This window comes from Lupinus angustifolius, chromosome LG09 (assembly GCF_001865875.1).
Source record: "Lupinus angustifolius cultivar Tanjil chromosome LG09, LupAngTanjil_v1.0, whole genome shotgun sequence".
NCBI classification, from domain to species: domain Eukaryota; kingdom Viridiplantae; phylum Streptophyta; class Magnoliopsida; order Fabales; family Fabaceae; genus Lupinus; species Lupinus angustifolius.
In genome coordinates, this window is record NC_032017.1 from 20,802,176 (window position 1) to 20,812,853 (window position 10,678).

The 10,678-nt window shown below is 28.4% G+C and overlaps 1 protein-coding gene across 2 annotated transcripts; it reads left to right on the forward strand.

The window, feature by feature from the left end:
- On the forward strand, positions 5,830-9,312 carry LOC109356784 (probable tyrosine-protein phosphatase At1g05000). 2 transcript variants are annotated; one of them, XM_019600321.1, is made up of 6 exons: positions 5,830-6,336; positions 6,435-6,528; positions 7,671-7,796; positions 8,014-8,071; positions 8,160-8,203; positions 8,728-9,312. In XM_019600321.1, the coding sequence occupies exons 1-6, from the start codon at positions 6,089-6,091 to the stop codon at positions 8,911-8,913; spliced, it is 756 nt and encodes a 251-aa protein (XP_019455866.1). In that variant the 5' UTR covers positions 5,830-6,088; the 3' UTR covers positions 8,914-9,312. The 2 variants fall into 2 exon arrangements, with proteins under 2 accessions (XP_019455866.1, XP_019455867.1); XM_019600322.1 differs by lacking the exon at positions 7,671-7,796 and having other exon boundaries at positions 5,832-6,336.

Genomic DNA, 10,678 nt, shown 5'->3' on the forward strand with positions numbered 1-10,678 from the left:
CAAAAACATACAGTTTAATTTATTTTATTAAAAAATAAATTTGTGCTTATGTTTAAAAAACAATTAAAAAGAAAATGAGCATCCTATGTTACGGGTGGAGCTGCTAAAGGAGACACAACTTCAATTGTTTTTTGTTTTTGTTGAAAAGACTGAACTTGTTAAAGCCAAATTAATTAATATTCTCCACTTATTGGTTCTTTTTCACTATAAATTTCATATGGGGCTGTTATTGTGTAAAATAGAATCGAATAAAATCACCAAAATGTGACAAAAAGATATCCACGACAAAAGAGTATGACTAGTTACTGTGTCAGCATGAGAAGATTTTGGACGAAACAAGAGGAAAATAAACAATAATCATCCATCAAATCAATCATTTAAAATTAATTAAACTAAACCATAAATTTTCTAAAACATATTACCAAACCCTAAAAGCTAGGTTGAAAATTGGCTTTTAATCGCTTTTGTGTAAATTGATGTGCCATGTGAGCTTTTAATGCCAAGTTATATGGGTATATTGATATAGATCCAAAACAAAGGCTTGGAATTCATTAAATAAACAAAGGCATAGAAAAAGAAAAAAACAAAGCCTAATATTTGGTATCTATTATTAGGGATCAGGTAATGTATAAAAGTATTATATTTTATGGTGATAGGTGTTTCGTTCCTTAATTTAATTTCTAGAATGTCGAAATGAATTAATTTCAATGGAAGATACACTCTTGAATAAAATTAAATAAAAAGAGAAGAAAGTATTAATTTCAGATACAGTAGAGTAGAGACATAGTAAAATAATTTTAAGATTTTAGTTTGCTTATTTAGCATTTTTAAATAAAAAAATAGTTCCCGTGGGTTCTATGCTGCTTTTTGGATAAATGTAGTATTGGGAAAACGAGTTAAATTAGTCTTATTTTTTTATAATTCCAAAATTCATCTAAATTCTTTTCCCAAATAAAATGTGATAAATTAATATTTCATTTTTTTTTTTGTATTTTCGAGTCATTCGGCAATTCTTAGTGATGGAATGGGATCGGATGACACTATTTTCCCAAATTATGAAGAACAAAATACAATTGAATAAAAAGAAACATCTTTTTCATCTAAAATTCCAAAACATATCATTAAGAACTAATTACCCTTATCTCTTATTTTATCTTATTTATTGTATCTATATCTCTAAAGGTAAATTGCACTTTATGTAGAAGAAAAAAATGTCTGGTTTACAATGCATAAAATAAGTGAAAAAGCTAAGGTATGATACATTTCTATTTGAATCGTATAGGACTTTAATTGTGATGGGTAATTATGAGCCATTGAACTTGAAGTTATATATGCCATAGCCAACAAGTCAAGACAGAATTTTAAAATATAGCTATTCATGTTAGAATGCTTTAGCCAAGTAAAGTAAAGCAAGATATTGGTAATTCATTAATTTTTCAATAAAATAGAGAAAATAGTTTATGGGATTTATACTAATTAGTAAAAGTATTTTACATTGTTATTCCATCATTCACATATATTAAGAAGAATGTATAAAAATAATTATCAATGGAACTAAAATAACAACCATGGTAAATCACTTTAAACAATTCACATATATTAATAAAAATATGTAAAAATATTATAACTTTCAAGGTTCTAAAAGATTATATCAAAATTAGAAAATTATTCATTCATTCATATTTACTTCTTATTGAATCATCATTAGAATAGTGCAATCACTACTATATGAAAGTGAATAGTTTATTGAAATATAAAAGTAATAATAATATAGAGTAAAAATATTAAGAATATATTTAATAAGAGAAAATATATGCATTTAGAGTTTTTTATAATGTTAATCACTTACTATTCATATTTAATCGTCATTTATTTTTAAATATAATATTACGAATGAATAATATTTAATATATTATTTTTGTACAAATCTTGAGCATAACACCTTTACACTTTAGTGTAAATATTTATACAAATTTATTACACCATTCATCATTCAATTATATAACTTTTTTAAAAAGTCGCTAATAATTAAATATGAATAAATAATGATTTAGTATAATATATAAAACTCATACTCTATCAATGCATATATTACATCATATTTAATATTATTTAAGAAATATAAAATAACAAAGGTTTAAAAATAATATTTTTTATTAAAAAGATAAGAACCATAAATAGAGGGCTTACAATAATAAGTAATAATTGAAGTAGAGAATCTTTTTGCTACACTTTTTTGTTACACTTTCTGGCGTGGGAAAGCTGGTTTGTATCATTGTATGTGGCGCAGAGCCCTCGCATTCCTGACCATTAGTCCCTATTGTTGTTTAAAAATTATAATATATCTCAAAAATTTCATGTATCTATATCTTAAGTCAATTATATTAATCGATTAATATTAAAAAATATTTTTTGGTTTTATAAATTCTCTTTCTCATTAAGTGTAACTTTTTATTTTGATTAATGCAAGAATTATGTGATATTAAAAGTGGGACAAGTGGTGTTAATTCAATAATGTTTACTTATTTATATATATAATAAGTTTCCACGTAGCAAAATAGGATTCTTCCTCATTCCCTGTAACAGCATATGCCTCCGAATGTTCTATTTTCCTCCATAACATTGATCACTAACCCATTCAATAATAATTGTGACACAAGCACACATAATCAATTTAATTTTTTATAATTAGCAATATTAGTGAAGCTGCTAGACCCACCTTTTAGGAAAGGTTAAAAACACACGATCATGTGCTCAAGACAAACTAAAATCATAATAGAAGATAAAAGGTTCAACAACAACAAAAAACAAAGCCACACTACCAAAGCCCAATATCTTATAAATGAGTGTTGGTTCTCAAGTAGTACATGTTTAATTTCCCTTAAGTAAGGTCGTTGGTTTGAGTATTGTGGATGAAAAAACATCTGCTAGGAGAGTTAGCCCCACATACCTGTGGATGTTCCCAACTTGAACATAATTGTTCCAGTGCGAGGATACATGTGTGAAACAAAAAAAATCTAATATCTTATTTTCAATACATATGTTGTTTATATTTAAACTTCCTAGTATTCTTGTTAAAATTATTGTTGAAGATAATATTTATTTGAAGGAATATGTTTCTTTATTTATTTTCTGAATTTTTTAAAGGAACTTTTACAATATACTATTTTATGTATAAGAAAATTAACACAATCTTTATCACTTAGCAATATATTGCACCTTCTCTTCAAAAATATGATTTTGAAAATTCCGTCAAATGTGTAGAAAAGATTGAATTGCCCAAACACATTTTCTTATGACTTACGTGAAAGGAATTGAATTTCTGTATTTCTTCTGGTCAGGGGCTTATAAGTTTATTGACCTAGAGGGTGTATTTTTTTCTTCATTGAACTTTAGTTTAGTTGGGATCTTTCCTCTCTATGTAACTTGTAAATGAGAAGAGTTTTTTTGTCTGTAACATGTGGTTCAAATCGAAAAAGAATAGGTCTCTAACCTTCCTCATACATGTAATAAAAAATATTTAAATGTCTTTGGTAGCATTGGTTCAATTAATGTAGTTTTTATATGCATAAAAAACTAGTTCTTAATATAGCGGGTGTAGTTTAATTCAGTTATTGTTGCATTGTTTTACAGGATATGTGTTGTCTATGATGAACCATCAGTAAATATTACCCCTTATCAAATAACATATTAATTTACATAATATCACGACATTATTATTAGTGTAAAAATTTATATACGATCAATATATATAGCTGTTAATATTTGTATCATTTTGTTGAAAAATCAATAATAATTAAAAATAAATGGTGAAAAATTTCATATTCTCATAGCAAACCAATCATATCCAACCAAATAATATAAACAAATTATTTATATTCTTTTGATTTTTTTCAAGTTGGTAGCATATTTTCATTAGATTATGACAAAATGAAACAGTTAATCCTATTTTAAGCTCTTGGCCGTCTGTCATCCATGTTGGATTGATTGTAACAGTACAATTTGTTGGTTAAATTGATGAGCTTGTAGCAATTCATTCGCATGTATGATTTAAATTATTCTGTCCCATTTTAATTTTTGTCTCACATGATATATATATAAATTAAGATACTTATTAAAGGAAAAATAGTTTATGTATAGATAATATAAAATTATAATACAAATAGATATTGGTTCAAATGGTATATGCTTGATTCCCCTTAAGCAAAGTCTCGGATTCGGATCTTGTGGATAAAAAAAATACTCGGTGAAAGAGTTAGTCCTACATACTAGTGGATGTTCCCGACTCAAAAATAATTGCCTACACGAGGATAACTGTGGGAAACAAAAAAATTATATATAAAAATATAAAAGATTTTAATATTATTAACATACTATAAGGTTTGTAGTTGTCTCTTCCAACAAAAGTTGATTCCCCTATTAAAATATTAACTACCTAAATAAGACAATATATTTTTATTATTTTGAACTAAATATATTTAATAATATTTATTGGAATAAGAATAGGTAAACATAATATCTTACTAGTTTAAGTAAGTAATGTATCACATTATAAGGCAAAAAAGGAAAACAAGAAAACAAATTATGCAATGCTTCTGATTTTCCGAAAACGACAAATAATATAAGAAAATGAAAAGTGTTGCTGACAGTTGGAGAAGGTGAGGAAGTTTTAAGAAAGATAATTTTTTTTAACATATGGATAATTATACTTATTTTTTTGTTATCATTATAATTATTTTTTTGATCATATAAAATTGTTAAATATTCCTTATAAATATTAATTTATAAATTATTAATATTTTAGTCTAGTGTAATTAATGTAATTTAATAAATTTTACAAATATAAAATCTGAAAATAGATTATTGAAAACTCTTATGATTTTTTAAGAGTTATTTGAAGTGGTTTTTTAAAATCTAATTTTCAAACACTTCAAACTCACTTTTAAAATATAAAAGTTTCTTTTAATTTTTATTTACTGAATAAATTTAGAAGTTTCCATTGCCAAACATTACAAAGGCCAGAGAAATCATTATATCAACTTTTTAAGTTGTGATATTTGTTTAGCTAATTATTAATAATTGATTACCTTAATGAACTTTTCGTATGACTGATTCTGTTTTGGATTTTTCTGTTAAAAGAAACACTTTTTTATTTTGAAAATAACAGTCAAAGACACTTTTCTCTTCTTTCGTTATAAATTTAAAATAATTGATTCTTATTAAATAAATAATTTTGTAGACAATTCAAATTTAGTAGAGCATAATCATTTCGAGTAACAGAAGCCATAAACTATCTACAAACACAAAATCGAGGTATACTAAAAACATATTACACCTAAATTTTTTGTTTATAGATAATATATGTTGCTGGAAATAATTATGCTAGAATGTAGGAAATTTGGATTGTCTGAAAAAATGTTTATTTGGTAAGAATCAATTTCTTAATAGGTATATAATAATTTCTTAAATTTTGTTCTTCCTCAAATTTGAAGTGTGAGATAAAAAAGTTATTATTCACCCTTTAATAAAAAATGAAAAGAATATCCTATTTGACTTGAATATAACCATAACCCTTCAGTTTTCTGACCACCCCCAAAAATGTGTATATAAATAAGTATAGCCACAACTCTCTCTTTCACTTCCATTCATTTGTATCTACCATTACCACTTTAACAGCCTTACCCACTTCCCTTAAACCCAATCAAAGTACGCACTTTTTTTTGTTTGTTTTTATCAACATTCTTGTTTCAGAGGGAGCACTGTTCCACATACTTTGTGTCACTCCATATATTATGAGCATGATTGGTCAGAAAAAGAGATATGAAGGTTGAGGGAAGAAAAGGGTAGTAACTCTCAAAGCCAAAGCTAATAGTACCAACTACCAAGTACAAGTAGCAACTTAAGGAATATCCTCTTAGATCCCAACCCAAATACTTTCCCTTATTTATATAATTCCCTTTCTTATCATTATTATTTATACACAATACATCAAAAACACTTTCTTTGCACTTTCTTCTCTTTGCTCCTAATTAATACAAAACACAAAACATCTTACCTTTGTGTCTGAGTTTCCAACTAGATATTTGATATGCAAGTGTCAGAAATCCAACAACTTCAAGTAAAACATCACAAACAACATAATCATCATAACCAAGACACACCCATGTGCCAAAAGAAGATCCAAATTCAAGATGAGAAGAAGGTTATTGTGGAAGGTGATGATTTTCTCGTTCCACCCCTCAATTTTGCAATGGTGGATAATGGCATTTATCGTTCTGGTTTCCCTAAACCAGATAACTTCTCCTTTCTCCAAACCCTTCGTCTCCGTTCTATCATGTATATTATTCAATCACCACTTATTTTCTCTTTATGCAATTCTTTGTCATTTCTTATTATGCTAATTATTTTCCTATTCCTTTTGTGGTTTTGTTTAGATATTTGTGTCCTGAACCATACCCACAAACCAACTTGGAGTTCCTCGACTCTAATGGGATCAAGCTTTATCAATTTGGAATTGAGGGTCATAAGGTATTATTATATCTATACATCTATGTCTTTGAACCTTTTTTATTCTTTTCTTTTCTTAATATATTGTGATCATTAGTAATTTATGAACGTATATAATCCTAGGACACTAAATTATTCACGAATCCCATCAAGTGTTGTTCCTAAAAATAGAACCTAAGACTAATAATGGGGTTATTTGTTGCAAAATTATGGGTCATTGTATCTGATAAGTAGAAAAAAATAGAATTGAAAAGTATTTGTTTAAATATTTTTAATAGGTTAGTATTTTTTGACCAATTAAATACGGCGGCGAAACCGCTGGAGTGTTCTGAGAAGAACATATGCAACGGTTCTTGATGACAAACATAGTCATACATGAATAGATAAAGATTATTTTTTTAAGGTTAAAAATCAGTTATATAAACTAAAAGTCCCCATTTATTCATAACTTATTTTTTAATAGATGAAGATAACATAACGGTTTTTCCCATCAAAAGTCCCTGTCAATACACACATGATATTGTGAGAATTTTATATACTATTATTACATAATTCATCATGTCAATTTTATGTTGATGATTTTGTTCCATGGCTTGATAGTTTGCACAAAAATCAATGGATATCTAATCCAATTGACCAGTCCTTCTCATCCTTTGTACTCTATGACATTTTTTCTTGAAGTAGTTGTGGATAATAATTAGTGACCTTGTGAGATGGGGCCATTACATGAATTCTGTGCAGTCAAGTACTGTTTAATCAAAGTGGATTTTATAAGGTGTAGCAGAGCCATGGTAGAAAGTTCCTATTATCATTGTTTGAATCTTTGGATCTAACTCTTTAGAATGTCCAAACTTTATATACTGGTTTTGAAATAATATATGTACTTGTGCTTCTAACTATTGCCTGCTAAATTTACCATCACAGCTTTTCAGATATCATTACAATATTATCATGTCATTTTTGTTCTGGTTACTATTACTGAGTAGATCCATTATTGTTGCTTGAGCATATTTTTTGGGTCTAAGAGCTGTCTTCAAAACTCAAATATCCTCATTCTTATTAGCATTAGCATGCAAAAGTATAGTCAATGGAATCCAAGTTGGCATGTCAAATTTTTCCTTGTGAATAATTAATCATTGATTATACTTGTTGTCTGTATATGGGACCATTGTGTGGATATGTCAAAAATTTATCCTGTTCAAGCAGAAATTTGCCCTCTAATAATGCAAGTATACAGTAAAGAAATGGAACAGAATAAAAATCATGATCAACCCAAGAAAGGCAAGGAGGTATTATTAGAAAAACACATGGTTAAATTATTGAATTTATGTATTGAATACTTGGTCCTTTATGATATTATTGAATTACTGAGTCTCTACTCTCTAGTCCATGAACTTTGTTTTGGATAGTAAATTACTCTGTTGGCATAGCAAGTTTTAATTTGAGAATGTCAAATTGTATGTGTACATATTAAATACTTTAACCTTATGAAATTTGTGCACACAGGAGCCTTTTGTAAACATCCCAGAGGACACAATCCGTGAAGCACTAAAAGTTCTTCTTGGTATGCTAAAACTCTTCACTTTTATCTACCCAAATTTGAACTACTTCTTTTGTTAGGAGTAGTAACTTTTGGTCATTTAATAATGTAGATGTCAGGAACCACCCTCTCATTATTCACTGTAAACGTGGAAAGGTTAGCAGCTTCTTTTTTGTGTGACATTTTCTAACAAATTTGTTTACAACAGACAACTTTAGGACAATTTTTTAAATTAACATAACGGGTATTGTAGGTAACACCCCAACCTGACATGTGACGTTCCAGACCCATGAATACGTTGAGCGCGCCACTCACAAGCTTAAATACACGTGCAGTATTTTATTCCTTACAAAATGGAGCCTTCCACGACTCGAACCCATGACCTCAAGGATAAATAGTCACTTTACCCATGAGTCGGTAGCTTAATGGTAGCGACTCATGGGTAAAGTGACTATTTATCCCTAAGGCCACAGTTCGAGTCACGGAAGACTCCTCTTTGTGGGAAATAAAATAGTACAGAGGTATTTAAGCTTGTGGGTGATATGCTCAATGTATTCATGGGTCTAGGAAGTCGCATGTCAAAGCCGGGGTATTACATAAAAGTTGTCAATTGTGTTACACATATAACATAAACTAAGAGGTTTCATGTCACATTCTTTGCTTTTTTTCCCTATATGCAGCACCGAACCGGTTGTTTAGTAGGATGCTATAGAAAATTGCAAAAATGGTGCTTGTCATCAGTGTTTGATGAGTACCAGCGCTTTGCAGCTGCCAAAGCAAGAGTTTCAGATCAGAGGTTTGTAGAGTTGTTTGATATTTCCAGCATCAAGCATATACCTATAGCATTTTCATGTTTGAAGAGATAATCAACATGCCAAGTTATGCTAAGTTGGGTTTCCTTCATAAAGCTTGTAAAAGGGAATCATAGGTTCTATTTGACCATGGAATAATAATAAATAGGAAAAGGTGATGAACTCCTTCAATTCATTGCAGCCCCAAAGGAATAATTCTACTTCTTCCACATATATATATATATCTATATATATATAATATATCCCCTACTAGGATATTATAGTGTGTCTCACCTTTTTGTAGTTCTATTTTTGTTTCTTTGCTGCTACCCATTCATCAGCAATGAGTGTAGATATATGTCTTGATTTATTTCTCCAGAAATTCAAGAAAGGTACTAAAGCATTGTTTGTCTACCCAAATATTTTGGTGGTAGTTAAGCAGAGAAACTATATTATAAAATTTATTTGCTAGAATGGTGTTGCTTTTTTATAAGTATTTGTGAGTTGTTATTGTATAATAATGCATATAACACATTTAGGGTTTGTATCAATCTGACAGCAGTTTTCATGAAGGTTTTGAAACATCACATTTTTAACTTCTGAAAATATGTGAATAATAATGTCATAAACTATTAAGATAAGTTTGTTTCTTCTTTCATACATGTTTTAACTTTTAATAGAAGTTCTTTTTACCAACAAACTTTTGATTGAAGTTAATTTAGATATTTAAATATGTGCCTACCCCATCTAGTGAATTAAATATATGGTTATTATTGTGACTTTATTATGTGCTTTGTTTACCATTTAGGGCGGGAGTTAGGAGGGAAAAAGAATGAGAAAATGAAGGAAATTTTCTCCCTTGTTTGGGAGTACGAAATTTAGATGAAGAAGAATAAACTAATGATAATGTAAGAATATTTTTTTATTTTCCCTTAAAAATGTAATTAACAACGAGAAATGGACAATAACATGGAATTATATATTATTATTAAACTAAACATATTTAGTTAAAAATAGACATATGAAGAGTTTTGGAGTTTTTGAGAAATCCTCCAAAATCTTCCCCTCTTCTTGATCCACCTCCCAAACAATGGGAACGTTTTAAAAAGTCATCTCTTCCCTTCCCCTCCAAAACCTCACTCTCAAACAAGACCTTAGAATAATGGATAAGGAATCAAAAGTGTAAAAGTCAATCTTAAAAAATTTAAAATGTTGACTCTTTAATGCATGCCCTTATCTCCCACTTATAAGTCTAGTAATTCTAGTGTAATTCCTTTAGCTAATATTATTAATTTATTAACACTTTGCATAACCGATTAAACATACAATTATTTTTGTTATAAATACATTGTACATGAAATAAAAATGCGAAGTATTTTTTTATATCTTTCTCATTTCTTGATAATCGATTACCACCCTCTATTAATCGGTTAAATCATTTTTTCTTTTCTTCCTTCCAAGAAACTCAACCTTGAGAAGAAGCCATATATGTTTAATGAGAAAATTTTCTATCTGCCATGCAATTATAATATCTCATATGCGTCCACTTGGAAAGACAAGGTTTCTAAACATCAAATTCGAGCCAAAATATAAATTTCCATGAGCTCATAAAATGTCAAGGGTTGATGGAGTTATGTACATAAAAGGAAGAACAGTGTATTATATAATGAATCACAAGGATACACATTATCAATATAATCACAAGGATACACAATATCCATTAAAATCAAAGTGCTATTTTTTTATCACTCCATATCTGTGCAAGAAGATTGCTCAACTCCCAGTGTGAAAAGTATACTTGGAAATGTAAAGGGGATGTAATATATATTCAATATAGGTT